The sequence below is a fragment of the Octopus sinensis genome, linkage group LG7, assembly GCF_006345805.1.
Source record: "Octopus sinensis linkage group LG7, ASM634580v1, whole genome shotgun sequence".
Classification (NCBI taxonomy): domain Eukaryota; kingdom Metazoa; phylum Mollusca; class Cephalopoda; order Octopoda; family Octopodidae; genus Octopus; species Octopus sinensis.
In genome coordinates this window covers 40,160,572-40,179,611 of record NC_043003.1, presented here as the reverse complement: position 1 = coordinate 40,179,611, position 19,040 = coordinate 40,160,572, and the positions used below count along the sequence as shown (strand labels likewise).

At 36.6% G+C, this 19,040-nt stretch overlaps 1 protein-coding gene across 1 annotated transcript in view; it reads left to right on the top strand.

Annotated features, from left to right (window-relative positions):
* Window positions 1–187: 187 nt before the first annotated feature.
* Window positions 188–19,040, top strand: part of LOC115214524 (eukaryotic translation initiation factor 3 subunit B) — a 33,046-nt gene continuing 14,193 nt past the window's right edge. Inside the window, exons 1-7 of the mRNA XM_029783725.2 lie at window positions 188–381; window positions 8,424–8,616; window positions 10,672–10,791; window positions 15,323–15,380; window positions 16,679–16,810; window positions 17,455–17,612; window positions 18,842–18,973. Of these exons, the coding sequence (XP_029639585.1) occupies window positions 237–381; window positions 8,424–8,616; window positions 10,672–10,791; window positions 15,323–15,380; window positions 16,679–16,810; window positions 17,455–17,612; window positions 18,842–18,973 (938 nt within the window). The 5' untranslated portion in view covers window positions 188–236. The remainder of the gene's footprint in view (window positions 382–8,423; window positions 8,617–10,671; window positions 10,792–15,322; window positions 15,381–16,678; window positions 16,811–17,454; window positions 17,613–18,841; window positions 18,974–19,040) is intronic.

Sequence of the window (19,040 nt, the reverse complement as noted above, 5' to 3'; positions counted from 1 at the left end):
AAGCAAAGCGATTGCAACTTTTTTTTTTTTATTTCATACCTAACTTTGATCTAAGTGAATAAACTTAAAATATATTGGAAAAAGAAGACTGATATTAATGAGAATAATAATAAATTCTTTAAAATTTACTTTTAATCCGAGTCGAACGGATTTGTACGAAGCCGAACGAAGTTAAGGACCGGAAGCGTGCTTGACGCGTGCGCCCTTTCGACTCGTAGCACACGAGGTCTTCAACGATGGCGGCCGACAACGATGGTTCGGAATTGAAGAAAAATAAGAAAAAGGCAGAGAAAACTTTGCAGAACGGTATCGAAGATGATGCCGAAGAAGAACCTAATTTCAGTGACCCGGAGGGATTTGTAGATGACATTACAGAAGAAGGTGATATCTAGTTATTTTCCCCATCCTGTCTCCCACTCCGGCTTGTTGCAATGGCGGGAGGAGTGGGATGAGTTCCGTCGCACTCCCCCTCAGTTTCACTTCTCTACCGTCTCCTCATTTCTTTTTCTTTATCACTTAGTCTCTCAACTCTCTCTTTTCCCCTCCCCTAGTCTCTCTTTCCCTCCATATTTTATACATATATGTCTATTTCGTTTATCTTAAAAGTATATCATATGTATTTATTTATATACTCAAGGTTGGATTTATATTCTGTATTCATCCGTGTGTGTATATATATATATATGTATTGGGATATATACATATATATATCTATGTGTGTGTATGTTCAGTATACTTCTGGAATGGTTGGACTAGAATGTCTCACTTCCTTCCAACATTGTCTACATGTCAGCTGGTTTTCATGGCAGGCGACAAGTGTCTGCATGTGGCTTGGAAGAAGCAGACTCAACAGAATATATTCGGCTCAAAACTGGTCTTCGAGTTACGAGAGAGAAATGAACAACATTAAGTACCAGTGATGTCCTAGAAATGATTCTGTAAACTATGGGTGCTCCGTCTAAGTTGTGTCCATTCTTGTGAAATTCACATCACGTGTCGCTGCTTCTATTTTATTCGTTACGCTTTTACTTGAAACCATCATAAAAAGCTGGCGAATGGACTGGATTCCTTGCGTTTATTTACGATCTGAGTTCAAATCGTGGGATTGAAAAAAAAAAAATATGCAAGTAGATTATAAATGCGTAAGTTTCTAATACAGTGAAACTATCTTTCGGCTTCAATATTCTAAGCATGGTACCTTTGTTAATCTAATAAAGTATCAATAATATATTGAGGGTATTGATTCAATTGACTCTACGCTCCCTCTAAAGATAGTCGTTTGCCATTCTTTAAGGAAATCACTCTGAAGTTAGTTTCTATTATAAAAGAATCTATTAATACACATTATCTATTTTGAAGTAGTAATGTGAGATTTGTAGAAGAATTAACTACTATTTCTAGAAGGCGAACAACTTAGTCAAAAGCTCCCTCAGTGGCTCGTGTGTGTGTGTATAGCTGCACTGGTCGAAAGCCTTCTTGTAGAAATCAATATGTGAAATGGTTTACCATGGTAGCTACCACCTCAATCTAATACTGTAAGGGGATCGTTGATATTTCTTGAGTCCTGACGTACTAGCTAACCTGTTAATGTTGTACACGGCTGGTTCTCCTCGACCAACTTGTGAAAGGTAAGGTGGTACCTTCGTAATTTTTAGCGGCTTATGTCTGATACCCCTTAGTCTTGATTTGGATATAAAATAATCTCTACGTTAAAGATTAGAATCCAACTGTGTCATCACTGGTGCTCCCTGCAAAATATTTCACTCTCAACTGCCAGCATATCAACCTATTTAGGCATAGTAGCACTGAAATTTAACCATCCATGATAGATTACGGGCAGGTCCAGGAGACCGAATGTTGAGGGCATTTCTTAACATTGAACCTTTTTATTCCCTGGCCTTTATAGTTCCTCGAAGGTTAACTCTTACGATGGTGATAGGCTTCGTTTAACAGACCATCGACTCTTATCTCGCCTTCAACTAAAACCGAGTACTTGGGGCGATCTAATCGACTTCCCCCGTCCCTCAAAAATTGCCGATCTTCAACTAAAAGTAGAAATTTATTATTATTGTATGTTTTGGAATTGTACTAGTTCGACAAGTGATTTGATTTGAAACATTTACATCCTAGAAGAGCCACGTTAGGTATGTAAGAACACACAAAAGCTATTGTGTTCACATGTCGCTTATTCTTCAATAATAGTCTTTTGTGAAGCATCAAATTTTTGTCGCTCTTCTGTGGCCTTCTCATTGACTCATTTTCGCTATATCGGCTACTTGTAACTGCTATGCGTGGTTGATTATAAAATTGATTGGGTAAGGTTGTCGAATACGTACATAACCTCCTATGCAAGACAAGAGATCGTTTAGAAACGACGTGCCGGATTCTTCTAATATCCACAAAGATTCTAAAGTGTTTATAATTGTTTATAAAATATACTGTAAAAGAGTAAGTCAAATTCATTAGTCTTAGTAATCACGGACTGAAGCGATGGCTTCGTGGAGTTAAAACGTGTGGAATCCTCAAATATCTGCAAAATTCCTAGTGTTGTTTTATGTCTATAAAATGTACCATGAAACTGTAATTAATCCTGTTTAGTTTATCCTAGTGGTCACTTGAGTAAAAAGATTTATTTGTGAGTGTAGAATGTTTTACACCTGATTTCGTACAGTTTGATAACTTTAACCAACTAGCAGTTACAATTGGCATATGGTGTCACCATCAGCAGAAGTAGGGATGTTGTGACAGTTAATGGTAGTGGGGAGAAATTTAGAAGAGGGCTATGTGGTGTGGTCATCGCATGGTCTCATAATTAATGACCAGTGTGACTAGAGAGGTGGACAGTAATTAATGTAACCGACACTCGTGTGTTACAGAACATACTAAATGACTTCGTTCTGAGAACGACTACACAGCCCATCATTTTATCCAGGGTTTTTTTTTGTGTGTGTGTATAATTTGATGGAGATTTAGCTGCTATTTCTTATAGGACAAGCGATCATATCGAAGTTTTGTCGTTGACTCGTAAGGCTAACACATATGTCAAGTCGCAGTTACCCTAACCCTACTTCAAACTTAACAATTTAAATATTAATGTGCACTCTGATTTCTGATATAAATGTGCTTTTATCTTCTTGTTTTCGCTTCTCTCGATAATTCAGTTTTTTATATAATTTTAACCGGCCATTACAGAAAGAACCACAACGCGATGTTTAAATTTCTCTCATTTCCACCTGCTGTTTCTAGTTTCGTAAGCGTTGAAACTACTTGGCCATGTCACAAAGGTGTTATATTTATTCATGTATATAGCTTCACATCTACACCTGCTTCTCTCTTGCTTACTAAGCAGGTGTTGCCTTGAGGATTTCTAACTAGCAGAACTTGGGAAGTAATAATTACTTAACGAGGGGTACTCCACTATATATATATATATAGAGAGAGAGAGAGAGAAAGAAATGCACAGATATGTATGTATAAGTCTGCTATTTCTAGCAGAGCAGACAGTTTTATTGAGGTTCTGTTATGTTGTAAGGCTAACCATATGTCTGGTAACAAATAAATTCTGGTTTACCTGTCCATCTGAAGGTCAGTCCAGTTCAAACTTATGTAGCTGAATTTTTGGCTTTTGCTCCTAATTTGTTGCTTATGATTGACTTAGGCCAGGCCACTCCTGGTTCCATAATACAAACTTTTCTTTATTCAAGTGTTCTGATATAAAACCTTCCATCAAAATATTTATGTTCCAAATACTGATAAAAGTTATTTCACTAAATTCTTCATTGAGAAAAATAGTGTATTTCAACAGAAACAGTAACAAAATGTTAATTTTGTTATATGCCATATGTTATACTGTTTAGCCTCTTGTCAAAAACAAACCAAACATCAAATGCATTCCAGTCGAAGCCACCCTGTCTTATCAGGTACTGTATTGTCTAATGCATTAAGACAGCAAGGTATGCTTTGAAGAAGATTTGAATGGTATTTCTAGCATGTCAAGCAACCATGTAGGTCTGTGACAGGGAATCTTTTCAACATTGAAAGTGTGTAATTTGTGTTGTATATGTTATTGAGAAAAATACCGACTCATTATATTTTCAAACATGTGCAATTATATTAAATTGTTTTTTGTCTTATGGTCTAAAGTTAGTTTGTTTTTTTTTTTTCTTTACCCCCCCCCCCCTCACGTCTAAAACCTAATCGTTTCAAATTCGAGTGCTGGGGAGTAAAAAGATCTCTTCACCTTTGGTGGAGATGCATAGATATCTCATTTGACTTGTGCCATATGTTAATTTTCTCTTGTTGTTGTATCTGAATTCTTTTGTGTGTATAAGTGGTGAGAGTGTGGGGGGGGCAGTCCTTGGCTGAAACTACTCTCTTCAACTTTTACTTTTGTTCTGTAGTACCAAGTTGTATGTATAGAGTTTATTTGTGAATTAACTTGTTTTCATTAGGCTGACAATTATTTCAACATGTCATGTCAGTGTGAAAATACTTCTGCTTTGTTCAGTGGTATATTTAGTGATTGCTTTGTTGTTTCTCTATCTCTCTCTTTCTTTCTTTTCTTTTTTTTTTTTTTTTTTAAAGGTAGAATGTAGATTTTGGTTATTTCTGGCAAATATTTTTCAGCCTTTGTTTCATTATGTATTCTGTGCCACTTTTTTGTTTAATGCCTCAGACTCACATATATTTTCGTGTATAGATAGATTGATCTGTGTCACCTGCATTTCTTGTTCAGTGACTCCTCTAATCTAGCCTTCGCTGTTCGTGCCAACGACTATTTAGGGATTCCAGGACAACTCCCCATCTCCTTAACATTTTCTTCAGGCCCACTGCTCTGGCCTACTTAAACTTTTTTAGGAGGCAATTACCTGGTGGTATAGTCATCCTGGAACCTTAGTTTTATTCAGTGGCACTGCCATTTCAAACTGGATATTTTTTATTTTTTATTTCTAATTTACCATTTTTCTAAGACTATTATGTAATACAAATTAAGGAACTAAACTGTGTTGTGAGCTGACAGTATTTATTGCTTTTCAATCAGTGTTTCTATGTCTCTCTTCAATTTTTGCAAAAATGATGCACCCCACCATGAATAGTCAGTGTGTGTGTGTGTCTATATATTTATATATATATACATATACACACATTGCTTTGTCAGACAAATGAGAAAGGAGTGCTTGGTACATGTAGAATATATGGCGTTTTTTGTTGGGTTTTTTTCTTCTTTTTAAACTAAAGCTGAAAGTTTGATCATAAGTAGTTTCACATCGTTTTGGAACTCATCATGAGACAAAGTTTCATTTTTTTTTTTTGTGAAACAAATATATCAATTAAAAATAAGTTTTATTTATGAATTTATTGCAAGTATTATATGCATGTCACTTTTCACCTTATTCTGCAGTCCTACACCCCACCAAAATATTCCCATGTCCTACAAGTAGGTCATGTACCACACACACACACATACACACCTTGGGAAACACTGTTGAGAGAAATATGTACTAGATCATCATTACCTGAGATGGCATATTTCCATGAAATTGGATGTAAGCACTAGCTTGGGATTTTTCTTTCTTTCTTTGTGAGCAGAGGGAAGCAGTTAGCCATTATTGTTTAGTTTAAGAATTTAATAATTTTATGATAGATGTAATCTCAGCTTTACTACCAGAGTAATATAATGCTATGGTTGCAACATATCAACCAAGCAGCTACCCCTATAAACACCTCACTATATCTTCTGTTTGTCCATTCCATGTAAGTTTATTCAAGCTCACATTCACTTATTTCTTATTCTTCCTCATTCCCTAAGTGGTTGCTGGGCTTGCTCGAAATAGCATCCAAATTATCCTCAAACACCACACCCAGCCATCTTGAAGAGGTGCGACTCGGTGGATAGTGCAAATTTTGGTTAAACTGCCTGGAAATAAGATAGAATGGCCATAACTGGAACATCTTTCAAGATAGATCTGTCTGAACAGAGCTTCCAATTTTGGGTTCATTGACAACAGTAAATTACTTTTATTCAAATCTGTGTTTAGGTTTTTGCCAATCTAGGTTGACTAGTTTTTTTAATTTGTTCACTACAGTCTTTGAAGGTTTTTTGTGTGGTTGAGTAGTTAAGGTATTAAGGCTCACAGTCATTAGGTTGTAGGTTCAATTTCATGATTAGGTGGTGTCTTGTACCTTTGAGCAAGGCATTTCATTTCATGTTGCTCTAATCTGGTGCAGCCTTCTCCCCTTCAATGTTCTGCTGGGTCATAGGTTGGACCTATGTCTGCTCACTACTAAATAGGCATCTAAAATTATTAGTGAAAGCATGATACCTGCTCCCAGGTCTCACTTGTTTGCAAGTGGCTTTTTTTGTGTGTCAAAACAAAGGTCCTTTAGAACAGAATCATCATTTTTATTTAATGTCAATTTTCCATGCTGGTATGAGTTGGACAGTTTGAGAGAAACCAATGAACCTCATGGTTGCATTAATCTCTCACATCAGCTTTGGCATGGTTTTTGTAACTGGATGCCCTTAATGTCAAAGGAATGTCACAATCTGACATTCCAGTTGAGAACTTTTTCTTCCTAAGATATAAAGTGCCTAGGATGATGATTCTCAACTGTTTTTTGATCAGACATTCTCTGACCGTTCTATCTTTTATAGTGTGTTTACCATTATCTGTCCTTTTGGAAGATAGGTAGTAGAATATAGTTTGTTGAGAGTTATTTCTCGTAGCTCTCCAATGATGTAGAGGTTTCTTTACTGACTTGTTTTTTAATCCTCTTTATCTCTTGTTTGACACAAGTATATCTTCAAAATGACCATAGCTAATAACCTCCATTTTCTCACTCCTTATAAATAAGTTAAATCTTGTCTTAGGTCAATCTCCTCCCAATCAGCTCAACTAGTGTTGATTGATCTGCACCAGATTCACTTTAAGCATTTAGCCTTCCCTCTTGCAAGCTGGTGTTCAGTAAATCACATCTCTTGACATCTTACTCTGTAATCACTGTTTTATTGTTTCATTTCAAGCAGAACTGTTACCATCAGCTTCCTAGAACAGCTGCTCAAGACAGTTCTTTGTCAGTAATTCATCATCATCATACGTCTGTTGCCATGCTGGCATGGGTTGGACAGTTTGACTGGACTGACATCCTGAAAGGCTGCAACAGGCTGCAGTCTGATTTGGTATTCTATGGTTGGATGCCCTTCCTAATGCCAACCACTCTGAGAGTGTAATGAGTTCTTTTACATGCCACCATTACAGGTACCATTTGCATGACACCAGTATCTGCCACAACTGCGATTTTGTTCAGCTTGATAAGTCTTCTTAAGCACAACATAATGCCAAAGGTCTTGGTCATTGCTTCCATGAGGCACTCGAAAGGAACTCAGCCACCTCGCCTCTGAGGCCCGATGCTCAAAAGGAACTCAACCACTATGCCTTTTTGGAAGCAGTGTTTTATGGCTGATGCCAACCATTATATGTACAGGTACAACCTATTTAATCTAAAACATTGGTTACACATAATTAGGGCATATGCACACAGGTACAGGCATAGCTGTGTGGTAATGAAATTCACTTTGTAACCACTTGGCCTATTCCAAGTCCTAGTATCATGGCTAAGTGTCTTCTTTAGGCTCAAGATAACCAATAAACTTAGGAGTGAAACTGTAAATTGAAACTATACAGAAGCCCATAGTGTGTTTGCAAATATTCTCCAGTAAACAATATAGTTTAACCTGTGATGACCAGTGGAATAAAAAAAATCTCTTAATTGAAAAACAAGTAAGGATTGGTGTCAGGAAGATATTGTATCAAAAAGTATAGTCCAACTTGTGCCCGCATGAAAAACGTTGTTAAAATAAAGTATTCCTCAAACTGGGTGGGGCTTTGCAATATTTTGGTGTAGTGTAGGTTACTTCAGAATAGGGTGTAAGTAACAAGTGAATACAACTTGAGATAAAGTTTTTGTTAAAGCTTCTAATAAATATATGTGTGCTGTCTTTTTTTTTTTTTTTTTGTTAATAGCTGTGCATTGTGGGACAAAAAAGTTTGAGAAACATTGCATTAAAATGACGATAATGAACAGGCTTTTGCAGTTTTTGTCTACCAAGTTCTATGTGACGCATTGGTTTATCAAAAGCCACAGCAGAAGAGCCTTGCTTAAAGTGCCATTCAATGGCATTCTGAAGTGAAATTTGTAATCACATGTCCATGTTATATAAAATGAAATTAATCCTGGAACCAGCAGCTCTTTTTAAAAGTATATCAGCATCAAGAATTTTGACAAGTTCAATGCATTTATTGATTTCTACCTGTACTGATTTAGTATAGCAGCTAAAACTAATTTAGATAAAATATTATTGGGTCTTAAAATTTTTTTTCATTCATCTAAATGTGTTTTTTTTTTTTTTATTCTTATCTCAGAACTAATTGGAGACCTGCTGAAGGAAAAACCAACAGAATATGATGGCTTTGATTCTGTTGTTGTTGTTGACAATGTTCCAATTGTCGGCCCTGAGAAGTTTGAGAAACTACAGAATGTTATCAGAAAGGTTTTCCAACGCTTTGGCAAGATCAGAACCGAACATTATCCAATGGAAAATGGCGAAAACAAGGGGTGAGTATTAAATGTTGCCAGTTACAGATTCATATAGTCTTTGGTTTTGTTTCCTTCACATCTTTCTATCCATTCACTGTCCCTTCATTTTAGATGGCTATACAGTTTTCTCGTGTGTTTGTATGGATTTTTCTTTGTAATCGCATTGTTTTGAATTTCGTCTCTGTGACACCCCGGACGAGTATCTTCATCTTCAAGCTGACCAAGTTGTGTGTAAAACATGTAGGTTGAAAATGTCTTGAAGCTTGTGTGTATGTATTAGTCCAAATGTTGGCATTCTACATCTTTGCTTGCTGCTGTCTGAGCAAAAATTGATATTTGCCCTTGGATAAAGGAATTTTGTGGCAGCTGAAAAGACAATGGTTGCAGCTAGAAAACGTCTTGATTGCTCAATCAGGAACTTACTTGGGTCAAATATGAACTACTTATTTGCTAAAGTGAGCCTTTATGTAGTGGCCTTAACATGCTAGAAATAGGACCCAAATCATAATCTACTATTATAATAAAAAAAGAAAAAGGAAGGAAGGAAGGAGAGATTCAATAGTAGTTACATTTTGTCTGAATATAAAAGAGTTGCCATTGTCATGAATATCTTTGGTCATGGCCTGGTACTAAAACAACAATGTTTCACAAGTGCCTACTGCTACAGTGTGACTGCAAGTTCTTAACAAACCAACGATCCGTTTATGTTGCTGCCAACATTTTAGGCTTTGTGTCTCTAACATTGTTATTTTTGGATAGTTGGTTTATTGCAGGTGTTGAAACAGCACAGTTGTCTTTGATTTCTCTACAGATAAAATACTCAAGTCTTGCTGTTTATAGCTATATAAACTGTTTTGCTTTTGTCAGTTAATCTTATAACACTGTAGTCTATAAAGCAGCAATTTATGATGTGGTGTAATCGTTAATGCTTTCATAATTTTCCTGCCAAGACTAGCCTCCACCCTTCTAAGATTGATAGATAACTGCTAAATTTGTCAAAATGTCCATATCTTTCTATTCATTCTTTGGCCATTTGTTGCAATAATTTTTGCAAAGCCATCTGTGTTTTATACAACTATTGGTATTTACTTTTTTATTTTATTATATACTAGCAGTATCGCCCAGCGTTGCTCGGATTTGTAAGGGAAATAACTATATAAGCATTTTTAGAGAGTTAGCCAAAAAAATGGGGGGAAATGATGGTAAATTTTTTTTTAAATCGTTGACTCATCATAGACATTTTTAGAGAGTTACTTCCCTTATATAATAGCGAAAAAATGCATTAAAATGGGAAAAAAATGATGGTAAATTTTTTTTTAAATCGTAGACTCATCGTAGACGCACGCTGGGCTCGATATGAATCACGACTATAAGATACCCGGTTTTGGTTAAACTGTACCGCAAAATGTGGGAGTAGTTAGGAATCTAAATCGTAGGAGACAGACACACAACCTCTCTTTTATATATAAAGATTTTTTTAATTCATATCTGCCTCTTAGAATGTCATAGTGTGATTGTGTTTAGCAGTATCTCCTTATATCCTGGACATGTATGCTTCAGTCATATATAGAACAACTATTGACTGGTTAGAGTTACTTTGGTACTGTGTGCAATTATATTATGATGGCTGTTGATTGATGTGTTCTTTTGACTGGTTAAACCTGTTTTTATATTCTGGAGGTTAACCCTTTAGCATTTAAACCAGCCATTTCCAGCCTAAATCTTCTTGTCTGTTTTATGTTGAAACCGGTTCCCCCTTGTCTAAGTGTTAGATAGGCCCTAAGCTTCAGAGAACAGGAGATTAGCTAAACAGTTAATAAGCCACCAGAAAGCAATGGGAAATCACTCCTTTTTTTTTTTTTTATTTTTTTTTTTAAAGAAAATTAACCTTCAGGGTATAGCAGTGAGAGAGGGAGAGTTGTGTAATTTAATAACTGTAGTGGGAGTGTGATAGCTGGCACTAAAATATTTAATGAGTGCAAGAGTAATTGGTGAAGCAGTTTTATAGCAGTGACATCATTTTTGTACATTTTCTTTGTGTATTTACTTATTATTTATCGCTTTTTATTTCAGCTATGTGTTTCTTGAATACACTTGCCCTGAGCATGCACTTGAGGCTGTGAAACTGGCAAACAACCACAAGATGGACAAGCAGCATATGTTGCAAGTTAACCTGTTTTCAGACTTCATCAAGTAAGTTTCTTGTTTTATTCTATTGCTGCTAGAACAAACTAGGGGTACTGTACAAGTGTTTCTATTGTATCTTACTTGGATAAAGTTAATTTGTGGGAGATGGGGCAATCGGTGTTTGACTATATGGTCGATAACACTGCTTTCTGTGAACAAGAAAACCTTAATTTCTTTACGATGTTACTGTATAGTTGTCTAGGAATCTATAGATTTTCTGTAACCAGAACTACTCTGACTGATTACACAATATAACATTCTTCATAGCTCATTAATTCTTACCATGATCAATGTTTTTGTGTCTGTGTATAAATACAGGTTGCAGGCATTGTTGTGTTTTTAAAAAGTTTGCTTTACATTTATCTAGTCTTGACTCTATTCTCACTACACAATGTCTTGAGTAAGCATCTTCCACACTATAACCTTAGGTCAACCAAAGACTTGTGAATGAAATTTAGAAGGAAACCACCTGTAAGACCTTTTGATGAATTGTTCCTGTTCTGGTGGGGTAGACCTTATCCCTTGCACAGATTAACACACCATCTGGTACTTGTGTGCTTCTGAGTCCATTTGGAAACCCCTTGGAGAATTCTTTAGGTGCAGATGCTCAAACATGCCATAAAAAAAAAACAGACTATTGAAATAAACGGGTGTAAATTGTTAGTTGCTTTACATCTGTTTTCCATGCTTGCATGAGTTGAACAAAAGTTATTTCAGGCATTGTTTTTCCTGCTGCATGTGCTTCCTGACCCTTACATGTTTTTCGGATAAGGGATCGTTTATTCCACTCAGCTTCTGAAGCACAAAATGCCTGGCAATTCATTGATGGTAGAGGCTGACAGCACTACCGCTCATCACCCTGTCATACAAGGAATTGCAGATGCAAACACACACACATGTGACAGTCTTTCATTTTCTTTATGCCAATCATCCCTTGTCTATAAGCAGATGAGATTTTCCCAAGGTGCCAGGTAGTGAGATTGAACCTGGAACTACGTGGTTTGGAAGCTAACTTCTCAACCACACAGCCTGTGCCTGTTGCAGTTGTGACAGCACTTGTGTGTGTGTGTGTGGTTTCAGGTTCAATCCCATGATGTATATCAAGCAAGTATTTTCTTCTGTAGCCCTGGGTTATGGAGCCTTGTCAGTAAATTTGGCTAATAGAAACTGTACGAAGTATTTAAACCGGCCAGATCTATTCTCTCACCCATCTGACAATATCATTCAAATCATAAGCAATCACATCTTCAGAATCTCAAACCAACAAGATAATGCATTAATGCATGATTACTTCAAAACAATGTGAATGGAATAAGTATTGAATTTGACAGTAATTTGAATGCTAATGGGTTAGTGTGTGTCCATATTTCCATCACACTCTGGTTTGTAAACAGTGTTTTTTACTTGCAGTCCATCACTGAAGCATTTCCAGGCTTCTTGATATATTGCACGATCTTTGTAAACAAAAAGCTCATTCAGTTGGTGCAGTGTCTCCAGGGTGTTGTTCATTAGGCTGGGATATTAATACTTCACTTGGAAACACAGGTGGAATCAACAAGAATTTCATCCAACCATAAAATCTCTGCTCCTGACCCTATCTCACCCAAGCAAGCATAAAATAAATAAACATTAACCCTTTAGTGTTCAAATTAATCTGTAATATTTATTCATGTTATTTTGAATTATGCAGGTTTACATACAGATTTGAAATTTTGTCAGTGGATGCTTATATGCCAGTGGTTTATAGTTATGTAATTTCAGCTGATCTTTCTGATTAAATTTGACTTTTATGGGCAGGTAAATTTAATTAACAGATGTAAGAACAGTAACATTATGAATAAACACTAACATTGAAATTTCTAATGCATCTTAACTGTTTGATTTGTTACTAAAATTATCCCAGATATCAATTACCAACAATTTTACCACTTTTTAAGATGAGGTACATTAATTAAAATACAGATATAATCGGTACAAGATTTTAATCTTTCTTTATATTTCATTCAAACATTTTCACTGAAAATAAGTACAGAACTCTTTTACTAATCAATATATCATTGGCTATGTACTCTTATACAATTTAATGAATACATTTACATAACAGAATGCATTTAATAAACAAAGTTCATTAACAGTGAAACAAGGGTGAATACAGTTAGTTAGTTAATTTTTGGCTCAAAAAGCAAAAAGCAAGGCCATGTAGGGGGACATGGAGTTATGTACAGGGTGGTGTTCATGTAAAGAGTTCAGGCCACTTGAGGTCAAGGGAGACTTTGAACAAAGCGGTCGTCGGCATCTTCACCATCTCGTCTGGCAGCTTGTTCCACGGATCCACAACCCGGACGGAGAAAGCCCCTCTCCTTCAATTGAGCTGAAATCGTCGCAGATAGAGCTTTTCGGAATGACCCCGCAGCTGACGCTCTGGAGCAGGAGTGAAGAACAGCTCTTTCGAGAGGTTACACTTTCCGCTTATGATGTTGTTAGCGAGAATGAGATCACCACGGCGGCGACGTTTTTCTAGAGAATAAAGGTTGAACGTCTTCAGCCTTTCTTCATCAGACAAATTCTTGAGACCATGAACCATGTGGGTAGCCAGCTTCTGGACTCTCTCGAGATGCTGTATGTCTTTGAGGAGATAAGGAGAAGAGGCTTGAATCCCGTACTCCAATAAGGGTGTCACCAGCGTGACATAGAGCAGTAGGAATATGGCTGCTGTGAGCATTCCGAATGACATCGAATCAAGAACAGAATTCCGCATGCTTTGTTGGCAGCATGGACGCACTGGGCCGAAGGCGAAAAGGAGGAATCCACCAAGATACCCAGGTCCTTTACCTGATCGGTCCTCTCCAGCAGCAGACGACCCGGCTCAAAATCAAGTTGAGTTGCAGGAAGAGAGCCAACAGGCAGATGACAGCACTTTGACACGTTCAGACACAGGTCCCATTCGTTAGACCACCTCCAAATTTGGTGGAGGGAGCGACCAGTTTGACATCGTCGGCAAATAGAAGGGTGTGTTGCGTGAAGTTGTCGAGCAAGGTGTGTAACATACTGAAAATTAATATGTATTTCTCACTTTCATATAATATTTGTAATAAAATGAAAGGAATATATCATAGTATTAGTATCAAACAACAAAATATAGTTAGACTATATTTCTATTGTGAAACTGTCCAAAGCACCCTTTACACAAGGGCATTTTGCAAAACGAACTCATATTTGAGATCTCAACCTGATATCCTTTTGCAGTGGACAGTCTGCAAACTTTTTCCCTTACATTTATTTTTTCCAGTTTATGGAGGTCAATATTTTTTCTGTTGACATCCACCTCAGGTAATTTTGCTTTTCTCATTGTTCTGTTCTTTCTGGAAGAAAAGCCCTCATGTAACTGAGATGCGATGTCAACCCGAAATTTCCAATGGTTGTAGTCCTTTGATGGTGGGGGTACCTTGTGGCTTTTTACATAAACAATATATGAATTAACTATAGTTAGACATAATGCTGGAGATATATGGATCACCGTACCTTATATCAGGATTCCAATAGCTCCACAGTTGAAGAAGCTGCTTGATACTAAATGCTTATGATTAAAAAAAAAAAAGCTTGCATTTCCACAGTATCAGTTGGTTGCCATAGTGGATCAGGTCTTCCACGAATAGAAATTATGCATTGAGCATATTTATTTGTTTCCTCCACGACAGTTTCCAAAACACTTTTTGGTAAAAGTAAAAAATAAATGTCTGACCTCCCAATGTACAACCACTGGACTGTTGTGGACTAGTTTTTACTGTGAAATCAGGAATTGTGGTTGGTGTAGTAATCTTCAACCATGTTGCCATAATGTTTTCAATATCAGTTTCATCACTTTCATTATCAAAATCTTCCTTGTCTGATGAAGATTCATAAATATCAATATCAGTTTCCTCCAAAGACAAATCACTTTTGTTTTTGTTTATATTTTGTACATCATTGAAAGTAAAATCTCCAAATTCAGAATTGCTGCTTGCTGCCATATTAAAAACTAAGATATACACTTCTCAAACATTGAAAGAAAAAAAGTCTCAAAAATTTCACAGTATTTTTTACTTGAATAGAGGCGAGAAAGACTTTATCTCACATTATCTCAAAGTGAGAATTCAATTTTGGGAATCAGTCTCTCTCTCTCTCTCTCTCTCTCTCTCTCTCTCTCTCTCTCTCACACACAGTGATTTCGTAGAATAATCAGATATGGCTAAATTTGGCTGGTTCAGACAAATAAAGGGGAATTATTTTTGGCCAGTTTGAACAGTGAAGGGTTGTAATGATGATGGTACCAAGTGATTGCTTACACTCTCGGCTGGTACAGTCCAACGCACACACACTGAGGCTGTAAAAGTTACCTTAAGCTCTGTTGTGCTTTAGTAAAAGCCTTTGCATAGATTCTGTGATGGTTATAGCCACATCTGTGTTTCTAGGGAGACTATGTAGGAGTGAGGGTAAGCCACTTCTGTAATTATTTCTCTAAACAGTTAATAGTTTGTTTTGTGTTTTCTTTTTCTAGATATGAAAATATGCCCAAGGACTGGGAACCGCCTCAGCCTAAACCATATAAAGACATGGTAAGACCAATTATATATATAACTGTTACATATATGTATTGTGTGTTCTATTCATGTTTCTATAATTATATTTATCATTTTATTATTCACATTTTTATTCCTTCCAATTTAACTCTCGATTCTTAAATACAAAATTGTTGCTGTTGTTCAGTTTCTGGTCAGCTTTGATAAAGCAGAAGTATTCCAGCCATGACCAACTTGTCTTTAGATATATATATCAAGGACTACATTACAGTGTTTTTGCATTTTAAAAACTAGTGTTTTGCTGATTCTAACAGTTTGAGTAGCCATGGAGAATCCTCTTCATTGGCTCACCAGCATTTTGAATGGTTATTTGATGTGCTAGTGAGTTGTTTAGCTCTAGGTCACTTCTGACCAAAACTGCTCCAACCATTACCATCCAGTTTTTTATTCAGACACATGTTATCTAATGTGTTAAGATGGTAGGGTGTGATTTGAGGAAGATTTGTCTTGTTTCGACTGTTCCTCTTATTGAAGCAGTTAGCTATTGTTGCAAGGTTTACAATTAAAAATAGTCTTGTGCAGCTGCAAGATTTACACTGCAAATATGTAGTATCTGAAGAATCACAAACAGCTGTTAGTCAGTTGCATTGTGGTTGTCATTGTGGCCATTTAAAACACATTGTAAGTAACAAACCAGATGACGCATACTAGTAGCAGTTGCCATTCAACCCATATTGACATGGCAAAGAACCGAGATATATGGTGCATTGTTGTATTCAAGAAGATCTGTTCTTTATAATGTGCCACATAAAAAGCACCTAGTAGACTCTGTGAAGTGGTTGGCATTAGGAAGGACATCCAACTGGAAAACAAGCTATGGAACCTGGTGTGGCTCCTGGCCTTGCCAGCATCTGTCAGCCCATCCAACCCATGTCATCATTAAAAACGGATTATTAAATGATGATGATGTCAGTAATCAGTGTTTCATATAAATCTGCATCTTGGCTTGTGATGTATTATTCCAATTTACACAATTTGACAATCAACTCTTACCTGCTTTGACTGTTGGGTGATCCTGTTCAAATTACAAGGTCTTCGGTCTTATTTCTGTAAAAGAAAGTCTTGGATTTTCAGTTATACGAAATACAACATGACTTTCAACTCTGGAGGATCTGAGCAGAAATTAGATTGATTTTGCAACTTTACATGCATGTATTTTATCATTGATTTCTGTGTTGAAATATCATCATCATCATTGTTTAATGTCCGCTTTCCACTGGGAATGTAGAGTGCTGTCTAAATGTGGGTTAATAAGTTTTCTCCTGTCATTGCAGGGTAATCTCCGTTCCTGGTTGCTGAACAATGAAAGCTTTGATCAATATAGTGTAATCTATGATGCTGGAGACAAAACTGCCATTTTCTTCAATGGTTCCGGAGGACAACCGAATCTAGCTGAAGAACGAAGTGTAAGTCTCTCTCTCTCCCCCTCTCTCTCTCTCTCTCTCTCTCAAAAAAAAAAAAATAGCTTGTATTATGCTTTACCCTATTCTCCATCTCAAAGTTTCCATTAGAAAGACTGTTCTGCTGATCCCACATTGGCATGGCTTGGACAAGTTTGCAGAGCAGCATATTGCCATTCCTCTTTATTCTATTACATCTTTTCTGTAAGTCCCACTATCTTGAGGCCTGATCTCATTCCCTTCCTTCTTTTGTTTTTTCCTCTATAAATACTCTCCATGATCATTCCAAATATCATCTTGCACATATCTCTCATTTATTTTAATACCCAGCCATTTTGACAACTCACTTGTGATCCACCTTTCCTACATGTGATACATTCAATGAATTTTCATCTCCATTCTCTCAAGATTCCAAAGACATTTGCCATTCAATGTTCATGTCTTTTTCAAATGTGGCACTTCATTACTTCATTCATCTTTCCTTCATTCTGACCTTTGTACTGAGAAAGAACCAATTTGTCAAAAACTCACATAACATTCCTGACCCTTGATTATTTACTTACATATTCAATTTTAATACATATGTTGATTCTAACTGCACCAGCCACAGTTTCGAGTGATTCCTTTCTATTGTTTTTGTATACTTACAGCGGTGGACAGAAACTTACGTACGTTGGTCCCCACAGGGAACTTACCTTGCTACTTTTCATTCCAAGGGTATTGCTCTTTGGGGTGGAGAGAAATTTGAGCAAATAATGAAGTTCAGTCACCCAGATGTCCAGCTTATAGACTTTTCTCCCTGTGAACGGTAAGTCTGCTGCTGATAACCTATCTAGTGCTCATAGAATAGATAAATTTTCCCAGTCCATACTATAAAGTGATCAGTGATATCCAGCATTAATACAAAATGACATATAAAAACAAAGTTTGATAGATATGTTGTCTCTATTGTTGGTGTACTAGATGAGGAAGCACTACAGCATGTAGCAAGGTATTGTCTTGAGGTGGATGTTAAATGATAGCTTATTACTTATATCCCCATTCTACTCAATGACATTAAGAGACCCTAAATCTCAGCTAAATGGCCCCTCCACATCTGCTCAGTATCATGAAGACAGACATAGTAATAGTCTTCCTTCTAAGATTACCACTGTAAGGTTCATATCAGGGAGAACTTTATGCCTGTCTGCTTCAGAGTATAAGGGCTGTCCTCAATAATCACAGCCATAACAAAGATGAGTTTTCAAGGAAGTTGGGCAATCTGAACAGACACAGCATTTTACAAATAGGATTTTACACTAACTACATGGAAAAGTCAAGAATTTTGTTAGCCATAGCAGAGGTCTTCCATCTAAGAAGTCTGTAACTCCAAAGAAAAACTGAGCGTAGAGCTTCTCTGGTGTCACTGGCATGAAATGCATTGAAATAACACTGCAAAGTTATTTGTATTGAGAAGGGTATCCAGCTGAAAGAGTTGTACCAAAAATAACTACCCGCAGCAAGTGATGAAACTAAGACTTACCCGATCCATACTTTCATGGTAAAGGGGACAAAATGCCTGTGTATATGCACACACACACACTGGCATAACAGTGGTTGAGAAGTTCACATCCCAGCAACTTGGTTTCAGTAGCACCATGGGAAAGTGATATCTACCAGCAGTGTTCCTTTGCAGACATTTTGACTGGAAGTCCCTTATCTGAAAAACCAGTAAGGATTAGTGACAGAAGGGGCTTATACTTGTAAAACAACAGTTCAACAATAATATATTCATCTCGTCCATGCTGGCAAAGAACTAAGATGACGTTTGTGTGTGCGTGTATATATATATATATATATTTGTGTATATATCATAGCAAGTGAGATACAACATGAAACCAGTTTCTGATAAAAAGATTCACCTCCTGATGTGAAAAGGTATGACCTTAACACTTTTTAGAAATATAGTGTTTTTGATTTATAGTAATCAATAATTATACACCTGTATTGCTTTTGAATTAGGATTGTTTTCATGAATCTTCTTTGTTTTATTTTTAGGTATCTCGTGTCATTCAGTCCTCTACAGGAGACTAAAGATGACCCTCAAGCTATTATTATTTGGGATATCCGTGCTGGTCATAAGAAGAGAAGCTTCCACTGTGAAAACCAATCAACTTGGCCTGTATTTAAGTAAGTTCATCTCTTCTGTGAGAAAAGTAAAAGTATCTTGTGGTAACAGCTGGTCATTAATGATGGT